This window comes from Tinamus guttatus, unplaced genomic scaffold, assembly GCF_059628265.1.
Source record: "Tinamus guttatus ecotype Peru unplaced genomic scaffold, ASM5962826v1 Tinamus_guttatus_pri_ptg000314l, whole genome shotgun sequence".
Lineage (NCBI taxonomy): Eukaryota > Metazoa > Chordata > Aves > Tinamiformes > Tinamidae > Tinamus > Tinamus guttatus.
The window spans coordinates 10,012,398-10,036,955 of record NW_028288848.1 but is presented as its reverse complement, the minus strand read 5'-3'; the positions used below and the strand labels follow the sequence as shown (position 1 = coordinate 10,036,955).

The window sequence follows — 24,558 nt, the reverse complement described above, 5'->3', positions numbered from 1 at the left end:
GGAACTCACAGAGTACACATGGCTTAGAAACAGCAATGAATGTGATTATTTGTCTCTTTACAGAGATTAACCATGGTGGTGGCAGTAGCAGCAGTTCTGAGGCAACAGTAAGAAAATCAGCAGCAGAGGTGACCCCATTTCCCAGAGCATACAGCAGTTGCTAAGATGCTTTTACACCTTTCTCCTCCTTCATTAGCCTGCAGCTCCAGGTTACACTCAGACTCCTTCCTCCACCCTTCTGTACAAAGACACTGTGTATATATTGCTGTCTCTTATACCAGTTGTCATTGGTTTACCTTTATTGCTACAGCCACTGCTGAAGACAGTCACTTTTACAATGCTTGGAGCAACTCACTCCCACAGGCATTAGTTATTTCCAGGTAGACTACCAACCTGCCTGTATAACATGTCTGTTCACACATCTTCCCAGAGTTGTGCCCCCAGATTACAGAGCAGTCCTGCATAGACTTCAGTGTGTCTTCTGCTTTGCTTTTTTCTTCCTTGTTTTCTCGAAGGGATGAAGACAACAGATGCGAGGATTCTGGTTTTGATCCTAAAGTCTACCCAAGAGAAAAATCCTACTGCCTGGACACAACTATTCAGAAATAGTCTCACCTCTTTTGGAAATGTATTCTCTAGCGTGGTCCCTATGACCATCAAATCCTTCTCCTCAAGGGTTCGCATTCGGGACAGTTTGAGCAAAACCGTGTAAGTACTTGTGCCTGTAGCAAAGGCAAGGGCTGTCCAGAGGGTGGGCAGGACTGAAAATATGACTGATTTTCACTTGGGAATGATTCTCCACGCTTGAAAGCATGGACTAGCCATTTAAAATGAGCAGGCCTAGATCTTCAAAGGGACCCAGGCTCCCGATTTCTGGTGAAAATGGTACCAGCTTAAGGACAACTGAAATGATCTTCTTATAAATACTAAAGTGAAAGGGATCGAGCACCTGAGGATCTAGACAGTAGGAATCTCAATTCTTTTTATCCTAAAAGCAGTATTGAGTGACACAATACCTTCAAACTAAGAGCTTAAACTGTAGAAGGAGGAGAGGAAAAAAAAAAAAAAAAGGAAGAAATCAGCAGCAGAGCTGAGCCCATTTCCCAGAGCATACAGTAGTTTCTATTCATTAGTCTGAAACACTTTCCTCCTCACAGAGGGCTCTGGATATTAAGCAAGGCAGATATCCTGAGCCAGAAGCCGATGTATTTGGCATAACGTCAAGATGAAAAAACAAACAAACAAGCAGCCCACCACGCAGCAGCGAGTCCCCAGTTTCTGTTTCCCGGCTCCGGCGCAGGCAGAGCCCGGCCCCGTTTCACTTTCCGTTTCCCCTCGCCGCCCGCAGATCACATGAGCCCGGAGCGCATTAAAAGGCGGCGGCGGCGGCGGGCGCGCGCGGGGCGCGATGGCAGCGCAGCGCGGCGGGGGCGCGCGGCAGCCGCGGGAAGCGCTGAGGTGAGTGAGCGGCCGCGGCTCGGCCGGGCCCTGGCAGCGGGAACGGGCAGCGAGCGGGGGCTGGCGGGGCCGGACACTGCGGGGGGAAACGCGGGAGAGTCACCGGGAGCAGCCAGATAGGACGAGGCTGCAGCCGAGTGCTCTAATGCTACTGACAGGCTCCGTTTTGGAAACGGAACTGAGAGAAAAAGCAACGGCAAATGCAAAATCCGATATTTTAGTATAAGAATTGTATGGGATTTAACACACATGCCAAGCTACTCCTGGAATATTTTGCTGAACGCAGCTCTAATTCAGTGGCATTCCCTTGTAGCCAGGGGCTCTAACTGGAGCAGGACAGCAATGACAGCAGGAAGCTAAAGCTGTATATAAAGCTGTATTTATTTCCTTCTATAAGAGGGGCAAGAGCTTCCAAGACATTCTATAGCTTGTGTCCATAGACAAGATAGTATGGAAACACATGCAGCTCCTAAATATGGATGTCACTGGTGCAGGACATGACTGCTTTAAAATCCAAGGCACACAAGAGACACCTCCGAATAAAAAACAAGAAGTTTTAAGCATGTGAAGCTGCTTTAATGTGCCATGATTCTAGGGCAGCTCTGTTTTGGCCTGCATTGCCCACAGAGGTGCTTAAAATATACAAAGTCTATTTAATCAAGAGCAGTAGGTGAGGAAACACAAAAATAAGCAGTGGAAATAAACATATTAGTGAAAAGCCATTACTGAAAGTAATGATATTCACAGATAGAAGTTATGGGAAACAAATATCAATTCATCAATATCATCAGCACATAAAAGTGGTGCTAGGCAACAAACAAGCATTTACAAATTCAGGATATTCAAAATACAATTTAGAATACTGAAGTTTTAAAAATAGACAGAAATACAGGAAAGGCATTAAAACACTTCCTCCAATTTTGAGCAGAAGCTTTTATTTGATTACTGCTTCTGGGTAGGCTTCAGAGCATATTTTAAGGGTAGAAATATATTCCTGGGACCCCAGCACGTACTAGTGTTGCAGCAGAGACTGACCCTCTTTCGTCACATGCAGGAACATTTGCTGTGTAAGAGATGACCTCAGTCACATTTGCAAGAATTACTGGAAGAACTAATCCCCTCATAAGAATGATGGATTCCCCCAACTTTGGCTTATTGATGTATTGTTATCTAATGGTATCAACCCTCATATTGCTTGACAGCTCCATGTTTCTGCTTTTAAATCATGCCTGATTTGTTTTTAAAGCAGATATAAGAATATAAGTTCTTCTGTGATTTCTCTTCTAGCATCATTTCCAAGAATGACTTAAAATGCAGCCTGGAGCAACTACAATGCCATTTTACATGGAATTTGGTGAAGGAAGATGCGGATCTGGAATCCCTAGAGGACAAAACGGGCCATCAGATTGAATTTCTCACGCAATCCCTGATCGCAAGCTACAATATGCTGTCATATGTGTGTCACCTAAAGCACTTGAATGAGGACGCCCTGCAAAATCTCCAAAAAGCAGAAAAAGAAGTTAAAATAAAGCATCCAGATGACATCGAGAGGAGAAGTCTTGTTACGTGGGGGAACTATGCCTGGATTTATTACTACATGAACAAATATGAAGAAGTTCAAACCTATTTAAGGAAAGTGGAAGACACCTGCAAAAAGCTTTCAAGCACGGCTCGCTTTCAAGTACAGCTTCCAGAGATCTATTCCGAGAAAGGCTGGGCATTACTAAAGTTTGGGAGGGGATACTATAGCAGAGCAAAGGAGAGTTTTCAAAAAGCCCTGGAGACAGAACCCGACGATCCCGAATTTAACGTGGGCTATGCAATAGCAGTGCATCGTTGGGAAAATGTTGGTGAGGGAAGCAGTAACAGCGAAAGCTCAGCCCTGCCGGCCTTGAGGCGCGCGGTGGAACTGAGTCCAGATGATACTTCTGTTGTGGCATTACTTGCATTAAAGCTCCAGGATTTAAATCTAGCTGAGGAGGGGGAGAGATACATTAAAGAAGCAATGGATAAAACCCCCGATTTTCCTTATTTTCTGCGATATGCTGCTAAATTTTATAGAAGGGAATATCAAGTGGATAAGGCACTGGAGCTGTTGAGAAAAGCCCTAGGAGTAACTCCAACATGCAGCTTTTTGCATCACCAGATGGGAGTCTGCTATAGAGCAAAACTGATTGAACTGAAAAAGAGAAAATATGCCCCCAGAAAGCAAATGGAAGAACTCATTCAACTTGGCATTTTTCATTTTAAAAAGGCGGTCGAGTATAGGTCAACATCTTTTGCTGCCTACAGTGACCTAGCAGGTATGTATGCAGAAGGAAAACAGTACTACCAAGCAGAAGCCACATTTCAGAAGGTGTTTCAAATGACAAATTTATACCCACTAGACACACAGTACCTCTACTACACTTATGGAATGTATCAGCGTTTTCAAAGGAAATCAGAATCTGAAGCTATTAAATATTTCAAAGAAGGGCTGAAAATTGCGCGGGATTCCACGATAGGAGCTAAGTGCAAAACTGCTCTGCAGAAATTGTTGAAACAGAGAATTCAGAAAGGCTTAGGAGACGCGGCAGCTTTTAGCACCCTCGGGCTCATTCATGAGCTAAATCATGAGGAAGAGCAGGCAACGGAGTGCTACAAGAAAGCCCTGGAGCTGGATCCTGAAAATGAAGAATACCTGCGTGCATTACAGAAGCTGCAAATTTCCATCTGAATCCAAAACCTCCAGGAATTCTCTCCCGCAACACAAGTTTCAAACTCTCAGATTTTTTTTTTTTTTTTGGGGGGGGTTCTTTGAAGTTGTAACCAGAGGAAAGACAGGGCAGCATCAGCTTCTGGTGGAAAACAGAGAAATTGAAAGTGTCACCTTGTCACTTACCAAATAAGGCAATGAATGGTTGCTAGCATTCAAGAGCTTTGAAATCTCTTCAATACTAACATTTCTATAAAGCTTGTGTTTGAGCTGCGATCTCAAAGAAACAGAACTTTTAAGTTAGAAATGGTATATTCTACTGAAAACAACTGAATGATAATACTATAACACCTGATCTATCTGCATGAAAGGCTTGGTGATACTAGCATGTACTGGGTGTTCTTGATGCTCTTCCAAATAACATTTAAAAAGGAATTGTTATTGATATTTTGAAATAGCTTGTGTTGAAGATGTGTTTTGTTTACTATATCATATGCTGTTCAATGCTAGTTGGGCTAGTTCACAGCAAAGCTTTTAAAATGTGTATTATTGCTGCGAATTATTAAAGATCATGACCTAACTCGACTGTTGCTTTTGCTATCTATCTCTCTGTGAGCTAATCCTCATGTTAGTAGATAAAAGAAATAGAAAGAGCCATTTGAAGAGGTGGTAACAGGGATAAAGTGCTGGCAGGCTGAATCAGATCTGTCCAGTTGAGCCAAACCCACGCTCTTGGGAAGCACTACAGCAAACATGCAGGGAGGAGGGGAGATGCGGGAGAGGGGGCTCTCGGGGTCCATTAGTTGCCAAGGTCAGAAAACAAACCCTAGGCTTTTGTTGCACCATGGGCGGGATGCGAGTGTGGCTGGAGCTACGACAAGCCCTGCTGGAAGGGAACATGGAATACAAGGTGGATGTGGGAAAGGGGGTGGCCAAACAGAGTAAACAGAGAACGGGGGAATGAAGTGAACAGAGTATGTGGTTCTGAGAAGAACACACTTATCTGCACAGCACCAGCTAACTCCAACTTGTTTTACAGCTGCTTCTGTTTCAGCACTACTCTGCCTTGGTACCTGAGGTAATAATGCTCATGCAAAATTCATGCTGCACTTGCAAAACGTTTCCGAGCCCCTGCTGAGAGTGTGGAACAAAACAAGTTGGTGCCAGAGCCCAGGAACCCAGCTAACGGGCACGCGATGTGCACACAAACTTCCCTCCCCAGGGTGGTGCTGCTGCATTGCCTGCCGTGGTCAGCCAGGAAAAAGGCTGGGCCTGAGCCTTTGGTAGCAGAGTAAAATAAACATTTCATTTCAACGTGGACACTGAAAACGAGACAACATAGAGCACAAATCCCACTGCCATATCCACAGAGAGGTTGAATATATCATTCACATTAAACGGGAACACCTCAATAGAGTCTAAGCTTATTTGTGAGCCAAAACACAAAATTAAAACACAGCAGGGCTGTCCAAAGACTTAGAGATATATCCGCTTAAAAAAAAAAAAAAAAAAAAAAAAAAAAAAAAAAAAAGGTTGAATTCTGCATTCAGCGAGAGCGCGTTGCCCCCGCGCTGGCCGGGCTGCAGCGCCCGGGGCTGCCGGGAACGCGCAGCCTCCTCCCGGCTCCCGGGATATTCCCCGCTCGCCTGCCCGCCGCTGCCCAGCACCGCCTGCCCCACGCCGGCACGGCCGCGCCGAGAGCGGCTTCCGTGGGGTTGCGGCATCGCTCTCTCCAGGCCAACAGCTCGTGCTGAACTGGCTCTTTAAAACAAGAATTCCTTGGAAGGGGGAACTGTAAGGGAAACGCACGAATGGAAACGCCTACAAAAGCGCATTCAGATAAAAATGTATCTGAAAACACAAATAATTTCTTATAAAGTATTATTTCATAGTGTCTGTATTATTGTCCCAAAATTCTTTCAGACTATGTAACTCTGGCATGAAGAACTGATGACGTATCATGAAGTTGAAGAAAAGTTATTACATTTTTGTTAACAGCAGTGACTTAACAACTTACTGAAATACTAAGTCTTTATAGACCAAACTACTCCCTATTTCTTCAAAGGGAACTTCACATTTGGATCTAAAAATGACCTTTTCATCACCACTAATTAATACAACTGCCTTTCATGTTTTTCATGTGCCTATTGTTCCTACCTCATGACAGAATATTTAATGAGAATTCATTTTCTGTTTCTAAAATGCATGTGTCTTGCAACCAAACTTAAGGCTCCTTGACACATTTTCTTTTCTGGCACAAGACTAACAATCAGATTACATCCCAGGATCACACTAACAAAATTGAATCAACAACAACTGAAGTTGCCTTTAGGTTTTCTTAGGATACAAAAGTCTCACCTGTCCCGACTCAGGCTAATGGTCCTTCCTCATGGGCACAGACCAAGAAAGACTGAACTGCTCCTGCTCCCTCAAATAAATGGTTGCATAAACCTGGAAGAATGACTGCAGATCATTTTAGCCACAAAAACAGTCACAAACCTAAGGAAAAGCATAGCTCAGACACAAGTCAAACATGCAACAGTAACATGGTATAATTTGAGTTTCTTTGGGGGGGGTGGGTGGAGGGTATTTTATGGCAAATACTCATTAGGAAATAGGTTGGTGGAAAGATGACAGGCAGAGTTCAGTCTGGTTGATGACAGCTTTTACAGACGCTTTGGCATGCAGCTGTTTTAACCTACAGCTTTTAAAAACAGCTCTTTCAGGCTACATTAACCAGTTCTATTTACAGTCAGAATCTTGCCTGAAAATAAATGATATTAGCCATATTCCAAATTCAGATTAGAATATCTCTAGTGTTTGGCTTTGAATATTAATTCATATTCAAGATAAGATATTTCTGGGGCAAATACTTTCTGTTTTTCACCTGTGTGTCCACATCCAACTTGGAAGCCTGCTCATCTTTAACACGACCGATTTTAAAGCACATAAAGAAATGGAAGTGCTGAAAGCTGCACTTCTGAAAAACACACAGACCACATGAAAATAAGCTAAAGCCATTGCCAGAGCCACGTGGACGGTGGATCCGCTCTGCCCGCCACTCAAGACACTGCAGCCCAGCAGAGGAAGCCCTTGGTCAAGGCTGCTTCTCCCAAAGGGCCCTCCAGCACAGACCACTCTGGCTGCAGCTTAGCAGACCAGCAAGGAGAAAAGGGCACATCTGGAAAACAAACGTTGGCTATGGAAGTACTTGGGATGCCCTAGATCTCTGGCCCTGTGGCATCTGATGGAAATGCCACCCATCCCCGGTTGCTCCATCCTGATGCCCCAGAGTCAAAGTAGTGCCATGTCACCAGCTTTGAGCAGGCTTTGAACTTCCCTCCCTGTCTGTTCTGTAAATCACGTCCCGTGCTCTGAGCAGATTTCCCGGCTGTGGTTGCCATAAACGCTTTGAACTTGACAACTGAGGACAAACAATATTCATGTTATATTTGAAATATGCAAGAAAAATGGAACTATTTAACACGTGCACCACTTACATATGTATGAAAAATGCATCAAGCCTTTATGGCTGGGCTCTTTTTACTTATGATCTTAATTAACTTCAGTCTTCACAGTCTATGTTGCTTTCCCTTCTGAGGCACCGGACAAATAGGACGTGCGAATAGGACATCATTAGCAAACGTTGAAGACTCTGTAGACGATTATTAAACTAGTGGCTGAGCACTGATGAAAACTGTTTGGACTCTGATCAATTTACTAATGAACAGAATACAGCTTTAAAAGTATCAAAACACAGAAACAATTCACATTTCAGAAGGTGAAGGTCCCCAAGCTCTTCCTTTTGGAAATGCAGAAGCATCCCATTATTTAACAAGTCATCACATCCACAATTTATCCCATGAGGTACATTTACCCAATAGTATTTACAAAGCAACCAGCTGTAGCATTTTGCTAGCACAAGTAGCAGGACATTATCAGCAAATCACAGCTGCTGTTTTGTGGCCACCCACAGCAAATGACCTGATCCACTCTTCAGCTGATACAAATGATAACTGACACCAACAGCAGACAGAGCTCCTGGATCCAAGGAAAGGAGACAGAAAGGAGGCATTGCAATATACTGAAACAACCTGTCTGCCGGCAACCTTCCTGTGATCCTCTTTCCTATCTAAAATAAATAAACAATTAAAGAAATAAAATCAACCTTCCAAATGGGGAAAACACAGGACATTTTACATCTATATACATATAACACCACTGACACGTGGACCAAGTTTACCAGAAATACTCTCAAAATTTAACATGAATGCTTCAGAAAGGGAAAACAGTTTCCCGAATTATCAAGGAGATTATAGAATTACCGATTAGATTACAGTCTTCCCTTCCAACCAAGGGTCAATGCTTCTTTTATCTGTGTTCCTTCAGCTTCATCGCAGTCTTATTCACACCTTTCCAAACTCAGATAACCCTCAGGGCTCAGGGTCTTGCCCCGCTTCCCTGCTGCAAGCCAAAGGGATCGCGACCGCTACTCGATGCAGAAAGACCTCTCTCCAGCATCACTTCACCTGCACTGTTCATGGGCTGCCACTGCTGTGGGAAGGAATCGCCCTGTTCCTCCAGCCATCCTGAAGCTATTCCTAGTACTAGAGGGAAAGGAAAAGAATGTTTATTAAGATGCAAGATTAGTAAAGCTTCCTTCACTTAGAGACAGCTATTCAGAAACAAAGCAAGAAAAAAACGCTCTAAATCGTGTGTGTACTTTAAATTAGCACCTTAATTTGTTTTAATTCCTATTTTCCCTATGCAAATAAAAAGTCATCATATTACCATCACACCAGCTATACGTAATCCAGTATTTACGTAAAACCTGCATCCAGGATAGAGTGTCAACAAAAAGGAAAACCTTTCTTTCCCCAAAGATTCATTTATCTCCTGGGATTCCACTCAGATTAAAACTCTTCCCTGTAGGAGAAATACCCTGTAGGGCTTATGAAAGAGATTGCTTTGTAAAAAGGCCACTTATTGCCCTTGTTTAGCTACACACAATCTCATGCTCATTACAGCCTGCTAGATGGGGCCATCTTCTGGTCAAACCACGAAGATGAATCCAGTTTAATCCTGGCGTACATTAAGAGCCGCATCTCCAGCAGGTCGAGGGAGGTGATCCTGCCCCTCTACTCACCCCAGTGAGGCCACATCTGCAGTATTGTGTCCAGTTCTGGGCTCCACAGTACAAGAGGGATGTGGAGCTGCTGGAGAGAGTCCAGCGCAGGGCCACAAGGATGATCAGGGGCCTGGAACATCTGCCCTGTGAGGAGAGGCTGAGGGAGCTGGGCCTGTTCAGCCTGGAGAAGAGAAGGCTGAGAGGGGATCTGATCAGTGTCTATAAGTACCTCAAGGGAGGCAGTGAGGAGGATGGTGCTGGCCTCTTTTCACTGGTGGCCACCGACAGAACCAGAGGAAACAGCTGGAAACTGAAGCATCAAAAGTTCCACAGGAACTTAAGGAAAAAATTCTTACCAGTGAGGGTGACAGAGCACTGGAACAGGCTGCCCAGAGAGGTTGTGGAGTCTCCTTCTCTGGAGATCTTCAAAACCCGCTTGGACGCAGTCCTGTGCCACGTGCTCTAGGTGACCCTGCGTGTGCAGGGGGGTTGGACTAGATGATCTCTAGAGGTCCCTTCCAGCCTTAACGATTCATTGATTCTAAATGAAGAACTGAACTCTACTTTGAATATATGCTTTCTATACTCTGTTGAGGGTGGGAATAGGGACTTTATGAAATGGATAATTTTTTTACAAATTAAAACCTGAAGTCATTACAAGTACAATTTGGAACTCACAGAGTACACATGGCTTAGAAACAGCAATGAATGTGATTATTTGTCTCTTTACAGAGATTAACCATGGTGGTGGCAGTAGCAGCAGTTCTGAGGCAACAGTAAGAAAATCAGCAGCAGAGGTGACCCCATTTCCCAGAGCATACAGCAGTTGCTAAGATGCTTGTACACCTTTCTCCTCCTTCATTAGCCTGCAGCTCCAGGTTACACTCAGACTCCTTCCTCCACCCTTCTGTACAAAGACACTGTGTATATATTGCTGTCTCTTATACCAGTTGTCATTGGTTTACCTTTATTGCTACAGCCACTGCTGAAGACAGTCACTTTTACAATGCTTGGAGCAACTCACTCCCACAGGCATTAGTTATTTCCAGGTAGACTACCAACCTGCCTGTATAACATGTCTGTTCACACATCTCCCCAGAGTTGTGCCCCCAGATTACAGAGCAGTCCTGCAGAGACTTCAGTGTGTCTTCTGCTTTGCTTTTTTCTTCCTTGTTTTCTCGAAGGGATGAAGACAACAGATGCGAGGATTCTGGTTTTGATCCTAAAGTCTACCCAAGAGAAAAATCCTACTGCCTGGACACAACTATTCAGAAGTAGTCTCACCTCTTTTGGAAATGTATTCTCTAGCGTGGTCCCTATGACCATCAAATCCTTCTCCTCAAGGGTTCGCATTTGGGACAGTTTGAGCAGAACCGTGTAAGTACTTGTGCCTGTAGCAAAGGCAAGGGCTGTCCAGAGGGTGGGCAGGACTGAAAATATGACTGATTTTCACTTGGGAATGATTCTCCACCCTTGAAAGCATGGACTAGCCATTTAAAATGAGCAGGCCTAGATCTTCAAAGGGACCCAGGCTCCTGATTTCTGGTGAAAATGGTACCAGCTTAAGGACAACTGAAATGATTTTCTTACAAATACTAAAGTGAAAGGGATCGAGCACCTGAGGATCTAGACAGTAGGAATCTCAATTCTTTTTATCCTAAAAGCAGTATTGAGTGACACAATACCTTCAAACCAAGAGCTTAAACTGTAGAAGGAGGAGAGGAAAAAAAAAAAAAAAAGGAAGAAATCAGCAGCAGAGGTGAGCCCATTTCCCAGAGCATACAGTAGTTTCTATTCATTAGTCTGAAACACTTTCCTCCTCACAGAGGGCTCTGGATATTAAGCAAGGCAGATATCCTGAGCCAGAAGCCGATGTATTTGGCATAACGTCAAGATGAAAAAACAAACAAACAAGCAGCCCACCACGCAGCAGAGTCCCCAGTTTCTGTTTCCCGGCTCCGGCGCAGGCAGAGCCCGGCCCAGTTTCACTTTCCGTTTCCCCTCGCCGCCCGCAGATCACATGAGCCCGGAGCGCATTAAAAGGCGGCGGCGGCGGCGGGCGCGCGCGGGGCGCGATGGCAGCGCAGCGCGGCGGGGGCGCGCGGCAGCCGCGGGAAGCGCTGAGGTGAGTGAGCGGCCGCGGCTCGGCCGGGCCCTGGCAGCGGGAACGGGCAGCGAGCGGGGGCTGGCGGGGCCGGACACTGCGGGGGGAAACGCGGGAGAGTCACCGGGAGCAGCCAGATAGGACGAGGCTGCAGCCGAGTGCTCTAATGCTACTGACAGGCTCCGTTTTGGAAACGGAACTGAGAGAAAAAGCAACGGCAAATGCAAAATCCGATATTTTAGTATAAGAATTGTATGGGATTTAACACACATGCCAAGCTACTCCTGGAATATTTTGCTGAACGCAGCTCTAATTCAGTGGCATTCCCTTGTAGCCAGGGGCTCTAACTGGAGCAGGACAGCAATGACAGCAGGAAGCTAAAGCTGTATATAAAGCTGTATTTATTTCCTTCTATAAGAGGGGCAAGAGCTTCCAAGACATTCTATAGCTTGTGTCCATAGACAAGGTAGTATGGAAACACATGCAGCTCCTAAATATGGATGTCACTGGTGCAGGACATGACTGCTTTAAAATCCAAGGCACACAAGAGACACCTCCGAATAAAAAACAAGAAGGTTTAAGCATGTGAAGCTGCTTTAATGTGCCATGATTCTAGGGCAGCTCTGTTTTGGCCTGCATTGCCCACAGAGGTGCTTAAAATATACAAAGTCTATTTAATCAAGAGCAGTAGGTGAGGAAAAACTAAAGTAGTAGAAACATATTAGTGAAAAGCCATTACTGAAAGTAATGATATTCACAGATAGAAGTTATGGGAAACAAATATCAATTCATCAATATCATCAGCACATAAAAGTGGTGCTAGGCAACAAACAAGCATTTACAAATTCAGGATATTCAAAATACAATTTAGAATACTGAAGTTTTAAAAATAGACAGAAATACAGGAAAGGCATTAAAACACTTCCTCCAATTTTGAGCAGAAGCTTTTATTTGATTACTGCTTCTGGGTAGGCTTCAGAGCATATTTTAAGGGTAGAAATATATTCCTGGGACCCCAGCATGTACTAGTGTTGCAGCAGAGACTGACCCTCTTTCGTCACATGCAGGAACATTTGCTGTGTAAGAGATGACCTCAGTCACATTTGCAAGAATTACTGGAAGAACTAATCCCCTCATAAGAATGATGGATTCCCCCAACTTTGGCTTATTGATGTATTGTTATCTAATGGTATCAACCCTGATATTGCTTGACAGCTCCATGTTTCTGCTTTTAAATCATGCCTGATTTGTTTTTAAAGCAGATATAAGAATATAAGTTCTTCTGTGATTTCTCTTCTAGCATCATTTCCAAGAATGACTTAAAATGCAGCCTGGAGCAACTACAATGCCATTTTACATGGAATTTGGTGAAGGAAGATGCGGATCTGGAATCCCTAGAGGACAAAACGGGCCATCAGATTGAATTTCTCACGCAATCCCTGATCGCAAGCTACAATATGCTGTCATATGTGTGTCACCTAAAGCACTTGAATGAGGACGCCCTGCAAAATCTCCAAAAAGCAGAAAAAGAAATTAAAATAAAGCATCCAGATGATATCGAGAGGAGAAGTCTTGTTACGTGGGGGAACTATGCCTGGATTTATTACTACATGAACAAATATGAAGAAGTTCAAACCTATTTAAGGAAAGTGGAAGACACCTGCAAAAAGCTTTCAAGCACAGCTCGCTTTCAAGTACAGCTTCCAGAGATCTATTCCGAGAAAGGCTGGGCATTACTAAAGTTTGGGAGGGGATACTATAGCAGAGCAAAGGAGAGTTTTCAAAAAGCCCTGGAGACAGAACCCGACGATCCCGAATTTAACGTGGGCTATGCAATAGCAGTGCATCGTTGGGAAAATGTTGGTGAGGGAAGCAGTAACAGCGAAAGCTCAGCCCTGCCGGCCTTGAGGCGCGCGGTGGAACTGAGTCCAGATGATACTTCTGTTGTGGCATTACTTGCATTAAAGCTCCAGGATTTAAATCTAGCTGAGGAGGGGGAGAGATACATTAAAGAAGCAATGGATAAAACCCCCGATTTTCCTTATTTTCTGCGATATGCTGCTATATTTTATAGAAAGAAAAGTGAAGTGGACAAGGCACTGGAGCTGTTGGAAAAAGCCCTAGGAGTAACTCCAACATGCAGCTTTTTGCATCACCAGATGGGAGTCTGCTATAGAGCAAAACTGATTGAACTGAAAAAGAAAAAATATGCCCCCAGAGAGCAAATGGAAGAACTCATTCGACTTGGCATTTTTCATTTTAAAAAGGCGGTCGAGTATAGGTCAACATCTTTTGCTGCCTACAGTGACCTAGCGCGTATGTATGCAGAAGGAAAACAGTACTACCAAGCAGAAGCCACATTTCAGAAGGTGTTTCAAATGACAAATTTATACCCACTAGACACACAGTACCTCTACTACACTTATGGAATGTATCAGCGTTTTCAAAGGAAATCAGAATCTGAAGCTATTAAATATTTCAAAGAAGGGCTGAAAATTGAGCAGGATTCCACGACAGGAGCTAAGTGCAAAACTGCTCTGCAGAAATTGTTGGAACAGAGAATTCAGAAAGGCTTAGGAGACGCGGCAGCTTTTAGCACCCTCGGGCTCATTCATGAACTAAATCATGAGGAAGAGCAGGCAACAGAGTGCTACAAGAAAGCCCTGGAGCTGGATCCTGAAAATGAAGAATACCTGCGTGCATTACAGAAGCTGCAAATTTCCATCTGAATCATAAACCTCCAGGAATTCTCTCCCGCAACACAAGTTTCAAACTCTCAGATTTTTTTTTTTTTTTGGGTTCATTGAAGTTGTAACCAGAGGAAAGACAGGGCAGCATCAGCTTCTGGTGGAAAACAGAGAAATTGAAAGTGTCACCTTGTCACTTACCAAATAAGGCAATGAATGGTTGCTAGCATTCAAGAGCTTTGAAATCTCTTCAATACTAACATTTCTATAAAGCTTGTGTTTGAGCTGCGATCTCAAAGAAACAGAACTTTTAAGTTAGAAATGGTATATTCTACTGAAAAGAACTGAATGATAATACTATAACACCTGATCTATCTGCATGAAAGGCTTGGTGATACTAGCATGTACTGGGTGTTCTTGATGCTCTTCCAAATAACATTTAAAAAGGAATTGTTATTGATATTTTGAAATAGCTTGTGTTGAAGATGTGTTTTGTTTACTATATCATATGCTGTTCAATGCTAGTTGGGCTAGTTCACAGCAAAGCTTTTAAAATGTGTATTATTGCTGCGAATTATTAAAGATCATGACCTAACTCGACTGTTGCTTTTGGTATCTATCTCTCTGTGAGCTAATCCTCATGTTAGTAGATAAAAGAAATAGAAAGAGCCATTTGAAGAGGTGGTAACAGGGATAAAGTGCTGGCAGGCTGAATCAGATCTGTCCAGTTGAGCCAAACCCACGCTCTTGGGAAGCACTACAGCAAACATGCAGGGAGGAGGGGAGATGCGGGAGAGGGGGCTCTCGGGGTCCATTAGTTGCCAAGGTCAGAAAACAAACCCTAGGCTTTTGTTGCACCATGGGCGGGATGCGAGTGTGGCTGGAGCTACGACAAGCCCTGCTGGAAGGGAACATGGAATACAAGGTGGATGTGGGAAAGGGGGTGACCAAACAGAGTAAACAGAGTACAGGGAAATGAAGTGAACAGAGTATGTGGTTCTGAGAAGAACACACTTATCTGCACAGCACCAGCTAACTCCAACTTGTTTTACAGCTGCTTCTGTTTCAGCACTACTCTGCCTTGGTACCTGAGGTAATAATGCTCATGCAAAATTCATGCTGCACTTGCAAAACGTTTCCGAGCCCCTGCTGAGAGTGTGGAACAAAACAAGTTGGTGCCAGAGCCCAGGAACCCAGCTAACGGGCACGCGATGTGCACACAAACTTCCCTCCCCAGGGTGGTGCTGCTGCATTGCCTGCCGTGGTCAGCCAGGAAAAAGGCTGGGCCTGAGCCTTTGGTAGCAGAGTAAAATAAACATTTCATTTCAACGTGGACACTGAAAACGAGACAACATAGAGCACAAATCCCACTGCCATATCCACAGAGAGGTTGAATATATCATTCACATTAAACGGGAACACCTCAATAGAGTCTAAGCTTATTTGTGAGCCAAAACACAAAATTAAAACACAGCAGGGCTGTCCAAAGACTTAGAGATATATCCGCTTATAAAAAAAAAAAAAAAAAAAAAAAAAAAAAGGTTGAATTCTGCATTCAGCGAGAGCGCGTTGTCCCCGCGCTGGCCGGGCTGCAGCGCCCGGGGCTGCCGGGATCGCGCAGCCTCCTCCCGGCTCCCGGGATATTCCCCGCTCGCCTGCCCGCCGCTGCCCAGCACCGCCTGCCCCACGCCGGCACGGCCGCGCCGAGAGCGGCTTCCGTGGGGTTGCGGCATCGCTCTCTCCAGGCCAACAGCTCGTGCTGAACTAGCTCTTTAAAACAAGAATTCCTTGGAAGGGGGAACTGTAAGGGAAACGCACGAATGGAAACGCCTACAAAAGCGCATTCAGATAAAAATATATCTGAAAACACAAATAATTTCTTATAAAGTATTATTTCATAGGGTATAAGTGTCTGTATTTTTGTCCCAAAATTCTTTCAGACTATGTAACTCTGGCATGAAGAACTGATGACGTATCATGAAGTTGAAGAAAAGTTATTACATTTTTGTTAACAGCAGTGACTTAACAACTTACTGAAATACTAAGTCTTTGTAGACCAAACTACTCCCTATTTCTTCAAAGGAATCTTCACATTTGGATCTAAAAATGACCTTTTCATCACCACTAATTAATACAACTGCCTTTCATGTTTTTCATGTGCCTATTGTTCCTACCTCATGACAGAATATTTAATGAGAATTCATTTTCTGTTTCTAAAATGCATGTGTCTTGCAACCAAACTTAAGGCTCCTTGACACATTTTCTTTTCTGGCACAAGACTAACAATCAGATTACATCCCAGGATCACACTAACAAAATTGAATCAACAACAACTGAAGTTGCCTTTGGGTTTTCTTAGGATACAAAAGTCTCACCTGTCCCAACTCAGGCTAATGGTCCTTCCTCATGGGCACAGACCAAGAAAGATCAAACCTTCCCTCTGCTCCTGCTCCCTCAAATAGATGGCTGCATAAACCTGGAAGAATGACTGCAGATCATTTTAGCCCTCAAAACAGTCACAAACCTAAGGAAAAGCATAGCTCAGACACAAGTCAAACATGCAACAGTAACATGGTATAATTTGGGTTTCTTTGGGGGGGGTTAGTATTTTATGGCAAATACTCATTAGGAAATAGGTTGGTGGAAAGATGACAGGCAGAGTTCAGTCTGGTTGATGACAGCTTTTACAGACGCTTTGGCATGCAGCTGTTTTAACCTACAGCTTTTAAAAACAGCTCTTTCAGGCTACATTAACCAGTTCTGTTATATTTACAGTCAGAATCTTGCCTGAAAATAAATGATATTAGCCATATTCCAAATTCAGATTAGAATATCTCTAGTGTTTGGCTTTGAATATTAATTCATATTCAAGATAAGATATTTCTGGGGCAAATACTTTCTGTTTTTCACCTGTGTGTCCACATCCAACTTGGAAGCCTGCTCATCTTTAACACGACCGATTTTAAAGCACATAAAGAAATGGAAGTGCTGAAAGCTGCACTTCTGAAAAACACACAGACCACATGAAAATAAGCTAAAGCCATTGCCAGAGCCACGTGGACGGTGGATCCGCTCTGCCCGCCACTCAAGACACTGCAGCCCAGCAGAGGAAGCCCTTGGTCAAGGCTGCTTCTCCCAAAGGGCCCTCCAGCACAGACCACTCTGGCTGCAGCTTAGCAGACCAGCAAGGAGAAAAGGGCACATCTGGAAAACAAACGTTGGCTATGGAAGTACTTGGGATGCCCTAGATCTCTGGCCCTGTGGCATCTGATGGAAATGCCACCCATCCCCAGTTGCTCCATCCTGATGCCCCAGAGTCAAAGTAGTGCCATGTCACCAGCTTTGAGCAGGCTTTGAACTTCCCTCCCTGTCTGTTCTGTAAATCACGTCCCGTGCTCTGAGCAGATTTCCCGGCTGTGGTTGCCATAAACGCTTTGAACTTGACAACTGAGGACAAACAATATTCATGTTATATTTGAAATATGCAAGAAAAATGGAACTATTTAACACGTGCACCACTTACATATGTATGAAAAATGCATCAAGCCTTTATGGCTGGGCTCTTTTTACTTATGATCTTAATTACCTTCAGTCTTCACAGTCTATGTTGCTTTCCCTTCTGAGGCACCGGACAAATAGGACGTGCGAATAGGACATCATTAGCAAACGTTGAAGACTCTGTAGACGATTATTAAACTAGTGGCTGAGCACTGATGAAAACTGTTTGGACTCTGATCAATTTACTAATGAACAGAATACAGCTTTAAAAGTATCAAAACACAGAAACAATTCACATTTCAGAAGGTGAAGGTCCCCAAGCTCTTCCTTTTGGAAATGCAGAAGCATCCCATTATTTAACAAGTCATCACATCCACAATTTATCCCATGAGGTACATTTACCCAATAGTATTTACAAAGCAACCAGCTGTAGCATTTTGCTAGCACAAGTAGCAGGACATTATCAGCAAATCACAGCTGCTGTTTTGTGGCCACCCACAGCAAATGACCTGATCCACTCTTCAGCTGATACAAATGATAACTGACACCAACAGCAGACAGAGCTCCTGGATCCAAGGAAAGGAGACAGAAAGGAGGCATTGCAATATACTGAAACAACCTGTCTGCCGGCAACCTTCCTGTGATCCTCTTTCCTATCTAAAATAAATAAACAATTAAAGAAATAAAATCAACCTTCCAAATGGGGAAAACACAGGACATTTTACATCTATATACATATAACACCACTGACACGTGGACCAAGTTTACCAGAAATACTCTCAAAATTTAACATGAATGCTTCAGAAAGGGAAAACAGTTTCCCGAATTATCAAGGAGATTATAGAATTACCAATTCGATTACAGTCTTCCCTTCCAACCAAGGGTCAATGCTTCTTTTATCTGTGTTCCTTCAGCTTCATCGCAGTCTTATTCACACCTTTCCAAACTCAGATAACCCTCAGGGCTCAGGGTCTTGCCCCGCTTCCCTGCTGCAAGCCAAAGGGATCGCGACCGCTACTCGATGCAGAAAGACCTCTCTCCAGCATCACTTCACCTGCACTGTTCATGGGCTGCCACTGCTGTGGGAAGGAATCGCCCTGTTCCTCCAGCCATCCTGAAGCTATTCCTAGTACTAGAGGGAAAGGAAAAGAATGTTTATTAAGATGCAAGATTAGTAAAGCTTCCTTCACTTAGAGACAGCTATTCAGAAACAAAGCAAGAAAAAAACTCTCTAAATCGTGTGTGTACTTTAAATTAGCACCTTAATTTGTTTTAATTCCTATTTTCCCTATGCAAATAAAAAGCTATCATATTACCATCACAGCAGCTATACATAATCCAGTATTTACGTAAAACCTGCATCCAGGATAGAGTGTCAACAAAAAGGAAAACCTTTCCCCAAAGATTCATTTATCTCCTGGGATTCCATTCAGATCAAAACTCTCCCCTGTAGGAGAAATACCCTGTAGTGCTTATGAAAGAGATTGCTTTGTAAAAAGGCCACTTATTGCCCTTGTTTAGCTACACACAATCTCATGCTCATTACAGCCTGCTAGATGGGGCCATCTTCTGGTCAAACCATGAGGATGAATTCAGTTTATCAACAAATCAAGAACTGAACTCTACTTCGAATAAAACTTTTTTATGCGCTGTTGAAAAGTCCATATTGTCACCCTCAAAGTGGGTAATTTTTTTTTCAAATTAAAACCTAAAATCATTACAAGTACAATTTGGAACTCGCAGAGTACAGAGTACACATGGCTTAGAAACAGCAATGAATGTGATTTTTTGTCTCTTTACAATGATTAAACATGGTGGCAGCAGCAGCAACAGTTCCAAGGCAACAGTGAGGTTGGCAATAAAACACTTTTTGGCTTGCTGGGACATAAGAACAACCTTGTGTATCCTCTGCTAAAACATACTCACAAAACGGAGGAACCTGACATTGTCATGTACCAAGGACAACAAAAAGTCTCGTATGACACCCTTGTATGCATTTTTGAGCTTATTATCGCAAAATATTCCTCCAGTTACACAGGAGCATTAGAAAGTCTATTAAAAACACTTGTTATCAATCATCACATTTGTTTGCAGACCTCGCATTTTAAAATGGAATGGAGCTACTTACATTACCCTTCCGCTGCACCTCCGGGTCCTAAGTCAGCAGTTTTGGGCTGCTGGGGAGACCAACACTCAGTTTTCTGCTTCCAAAGCCCTTCCTTCAGAGGCACGTGATGCTGATGTTGCTGGTTTCTTCTTCCCCCCACAGCTTCCCGTCGCTCTACTTGGGGTCATTTCTATGTGTTTGCTAAGATGCTTTTACACCTTTCTCCTTCTTCATTAGCCTGCAGCTCCAGGTTACACTCAGACTCCTTCCTCCACCCTTCTGTACAAAGACACTGTGTATATATTGCTGTCTCTTATACCAGTTGTCATTGGTTTATCTTTATTGCTACAGCCACTGCTGAAGACAGTCACTTTTACAATGCTTGGAGCAACTCACTCCCACAGGCATTAGTTATTTCCAGGTAGACTACCAACCTGCCTGTATAACATGTCTGTTCACACATCTTCCCAGAGTTGTGCCCCCAGATTACAGAGCAGTCCTGCATAGACTTCAGTGTGTCTTCTGCTTTGCTTTTTTCTTCCTTGTTTTCTCAAAGGGATGAAGACAACAGATGCGAGGATTCTGGTTTTGATCCTAAAGTCTATCCAAGAGAAAAATCCTACTGCCTGGACAAAACTATTCAGAATTAGTCTCACCTCTTTTGGAAATGTATTCTCTAGCTTGGTCCCTATGACCATCAAATCCTTCTCCTCAAGGGTTCGCATTCGGGACAGTTTGAGCAGAACCGTGTAAGTACTTGTGCCTGTAGCAAAGGCAACGGCTGTCCAGAGGGTGGGCAGGACTGAAAATATGACTGATTTTCACTTGGCAATGATTCTCCACCCTTGAAAGCATGGACTAGCCATTTAAAATGAGCAGGCCTAGATCTTCAAAGGGACCCAGGCTCCTGATTTCTGGTGAAAATGGTACCAGCTTAAGGACAACTGAAATGATTTTCTTACAAATACTAAAGTGAAAGGGATTGAGGACCTGAGGATCTAGACAGTAGGAATCTCAATTCTTTTTTCTACTCCTAAAAGCAGTATTGAGTGACACAATACCTTCAAACCAAGAGCTTAAATTGTAGAAGGAGCAGGAAAAAAAAATAAATAAAAGTAAAGAAATCAGCAGCAGAGCTGAGCCCATTTCCCAGAGCATACAGTAGTTTCTATTCATTAGTCTGAAACACTTTCCTCCTCACAGAGGGCTCTGGATATTAAGCAAGGCAGATATCCTGAGCCAGAAGCCGATGTATTTGGCATAACGTCAAGATGAAAAAACAAACAAACAAGCAGCCCACCACGCAGCAGAGTCCCCAGTTTCTGTTTCCCGGCTCCGGCGCAGGCAGAGCCCGGCCCCGTTTCACTTTCCGTTTCCCCTCGCCGCCCGCAGATCACATGAGCCCGGAGCGCATTAAAAGGCGGCGGCGGCGGCGGGCGCGCGCGGGGCGCGATGGCAGCGCAGCGCGGCGGGGGCGCGCGGCAGCCGCGGGAAGCGCTGAGGTGAGTGAGCGGCCGCGGCTCGGCCGGGCCCTGGCAGCGGGAACGGGCAGCGAGCGGGGGCTGGCGGGGCCGGACACTGCGGGGGGAAACGCGGGAGAGTCACCGGGAGCAGCCAGATAGGACGAGGCTGCAGCCGAGTGCTCTAATGCTACTGACAGGCTCCGTTTTGGAAACGGAACTGAGAGAAATTCCGGCATGCAGTTTGTGGATGAAGTAATGCAGGTGGTCCATGGAGAACTGCTGGGTGGGTGATAGGCATTGCTGGGATTTGCGAGAATTCCTTCCCTTATTTCTAGTAAGAAAGAAGATAATGCAGGTAATGGATAGCAGCTCATAGCATGAGAAAAGGGATAACATTTTCTGAAGACTGTCACACAGACTCAGATTCAGCAAAGCCGAGGTGTTTATGACAATTCTGAAAATATTAGCACCTAGAAATTGCATATGAAACTAAGCTAAGTTGTATTTCATCACACATCCTTTCTTTTGTGAATTATGCATGAGTGTTAATTTGCCATGAAAGTCTTTTCATTATTCTCCACTGTTGTTCTCACCCATCACTTTCTATGGCTCTCAGGCAAAGCAACAAAAAGCAAAAAGAATTGCAAAAATCAGATATTTAATTTTAGTAAAAGGATTGTATGGGGCTTTATAGGTGCTTAAGCTACTGCTCTAATATTTTGCTGAACTGGGACACAATAGCTCCAATGCAGTGGCATTCCCTTATAGTCAGAGGCTCTAACTGGAGCAGGACAGCAATGACAGCAGGAAGCTAACTCTACTTCCCTTTCATTCTGCTAGAAATGTAATTTCTCCACATACAGTTTTCTAATTAAGCATTGTTGCTAATACCAATCTAAAGCATCAGTTTGAGATTGCTTTTATAAAAGCAGATATTGCTTAAAATATTTTTGAAATATATATATATTTTAATTATGCTCCTCCTTGATTTGCCACCTCCCCATTTTCTGGTCTTTCTAATGTATTCTCTCTGCTGAAGCCTAAGTTTTCTTTCAGATTTTCCCTTACATGATTTTGCAGCACACATTTATTCTACAGGCTTTTAGATCCTCTTGGTTCTACAAAAGAGAAAGGAGAAAAATCATAACAAACAAGGATTTAATTTCAAAATGCTTTTTATAAAGCTGTATATATTTCCTTGTATGAGGGGGTCAAGGGACTCCAAGACATTTTATAGCTTGTATCCATATACAAGACTGTATAGACTAACACATACAATTCCTAATTAAGGATGTCACTGGTGCAGGACATGACTGCTTTAAAATCCAAGGCACACAAGAAACACCTCTGAATAAAAAACAAGAAGGTAGAAGCATGCAAAGTTGCTTTAGTGTGCCATGATTCTAGGGCAGCTCTTTTGGCCTCCAGTACCCACACAGGTGCTTAAAATATAAAAAGTGTATTTAAGAGCAGTAGGTGAGGAAACACAAAAATAAGCAGTGGAAATAAACATATTAGTGAAAAGCCATTACTGAAAGTAATGATATTCACAGATAGAAGCTATGGGAAACAAGTAGCAATTCATCAATATCATCAGAACATAAAAGTGGTGCTATGCAACAAACAAGCGTTTATGGCTTATTGATGTATTGTTATCTAATGCTATCAACCCTGATATTGCTTGACAGCTCCATGTTTCTGCTTTTAAATCATGCCTGATTTTTTGTTTTTAAAGCAGATATAAGAATATAAGTTCTTCTGTGATTTCTTTTCCTAGCATCATTTCCAAGAATGACTTAAAATGCAGCCTGGAGCAACTACAATGCCATTTTACATGGAATTTGGTGAAGGAAGATGTGGATCTGGAATCCCTAGAGGACAAAACGGGCCATCAGATTGAATTTCTCACGCAATCCCTGATCGCAAGCTACAATATGCTGTCATATGTGTGTCACCTAAAGCACTTGAATGAGGACGCCCTGCAAAATCTCCAAAAAGCAGAAGAAGAAATTAAAATAAAGCATCCAGATGATATCGAGAGGAGAAGTCTTGTTACGTGGGGGAACTATGCCTGGATTTATTACTACATGAACAAATATGAAGAAGTTCAAACCTATTTAAGGAAAGTGGAAGACACCTGCAAAAAGCTTTCAAGCACAGCTCGCTTTCAAGTACAGCTTCCAGAGATCTATTCCGAGAAAGGCTGGGCATTACTAAAGTTTGGGAGGGGATACTATAGCAGAGCAAAGGAGAGTTTTCAAAAAGCCCTGGAGACAGAACCCGACGATCCCGAATTTAACGTGGGCTATGCAATAGCAGTGCATCGTTGGGAAAATGCTGTTGAGGGAAGCAGTAACAGCGAAAGCTCAGCCCTGCCGGCCTTGAGGCGCGCGGTGGAACTGAGTCCAGATGATACTTCTGTTGTGGCATTACTTGCATTAAAGCTCCAGGATTTAAATCTAGCTGAGGAGGGGGAGAGATACATTAAAGAAGCAATGGATAAAACCCCCGATTTTCCTTATTTTCTGCGATATGCTGCTAAATTTTATAGAAGGAAAAATCAAGTGGATAAGGCACTGGAGCTGTTGAGAAAAGCCCTAGGAGTAACTCCAACATGCAGCTTTTTGCATCACCAGATGGGAGTCTGCTATAGAGCCAAACTGTTTGAACTGAAAAAGAGAAAATATGCCCCCAGAGAGCAAATGGAAGAACTCATTCGACTTGGCATTTTTCATTTTAAAAGAGTGATCGAGTACAAGTCAACGTGTTTTGCTGCCTACAGTGACCTAGCAGGTATGTATGCAGAAGGAAAACAGTACTACCAAGCAGAAGCCACATTTCAGAAGGTGTTTCAAATGACAAATTTACATCCTCTAGACACACAGCAACTCTACTACACTTACGGAATGTATAAGCATTTTCATATGAAATCAGAATCTGAAGCTATTAAATATTTCACAGAAGGGCTGAAAATTGAGCAGGATTCCACGACAGGAGCTAAGTGCAAAACTGCTCTGCAGAAATTGTTGAAACAGAGAATTCAGAAAGGCTTAGGAGACGCGGCAGCTTTTAGCACCCTCGGGCTCATTCATGAGCTAAATCATGAGGAAGAGCAGGCAACAGAGTGCTACAAGAAAGCCCTGGAGCTGGATCCTGAAAATGAAGAATACCTGTGTGCATTACAGAAGCTGCAAATTTCCATCTGAATCATAAACCTCCAGGAATTCTCTCCCGCAACACAAGTTTCAAACTCTCAGATTTTTTTTTTGGGGGGGGGTTCTTTGAAGTTGTAACCAGAGGAAAGACAGGGCAGCATCAGCTTCTGGTGGAAAACAGAGAAATTGAAAGTGTCACCTTGTCACTTACCAAATAAGGCAATGAATGGTTGCTAGCATTCAAGAGCTTTGAAATCTCTTCA

The 24,558-nt window shown here is 43.5% G+C and overlaps 1 protein-coding gene and 2 pseudogenes across 1 annotated transcript; all 3 read left to right on the top strand.

Moving 5' to 3' along the window:
* Positions 1–649: 649 nt before the first annotated feature.
* Positions 650–4,193, top strand: LOC148593984 (interferon-induced protein with tetratricopeptide repeats 5 pseudogene; annotated as a pseudogene).
* Positions 4,194–4,997: 804 nt separating this feature from the next.
* Positions 4,998–14,114, top strand: LOC104579297 (interferon-induced protein with tetratricopeptide repeats 5 pseudogene; annotated as a pseudogene).
* Positions 14,115–14,931: 817 nt separating this feature from the next.
* On the top strand, positions 14,932–24,346 carry LOC104574749 (interferon-induced protein with tetratricopeptide repeats 5-like). Its single transcript, XM_088528836.1, has 3 exons — positions 14,932–15,028; positions 20,234–20,426; positions 22,879–24,346. The coding sequence occupies exons 1-3, from the start codon at positions 14,932–14,934 to the stop codon at positions 24,344–24,346; spliced, it is 1,758 nt and encodes a 585-aa protein (XP_088384962.1).
* Positions 24,347–24,558: the final 212 nt, after the last annotated feature.

Coding starts and splice junctions, on each gene's coding strand:
- LOC104574749 (XM_088528836.1), top strand. CDS start 14,932: ATGGGCGGGATGCGAGTGTGGCTGGAGCTACGACAAGCCCTGCTGGAA. Junction 15,029..20,233: donor AAAGGGGGTGACCAAACAGA/GTAAACAGAGTA, acceptor GTTTTCTCAAAG/GGATGAAGACAACAGATGCG. Junction 20,427..22,878: donor GACAGTTTGAGCAGAACCGT/GTAAGTACTTGT, acceptor TTTTTAAAGCAG/ATATAAGAATATAAGTTCTT.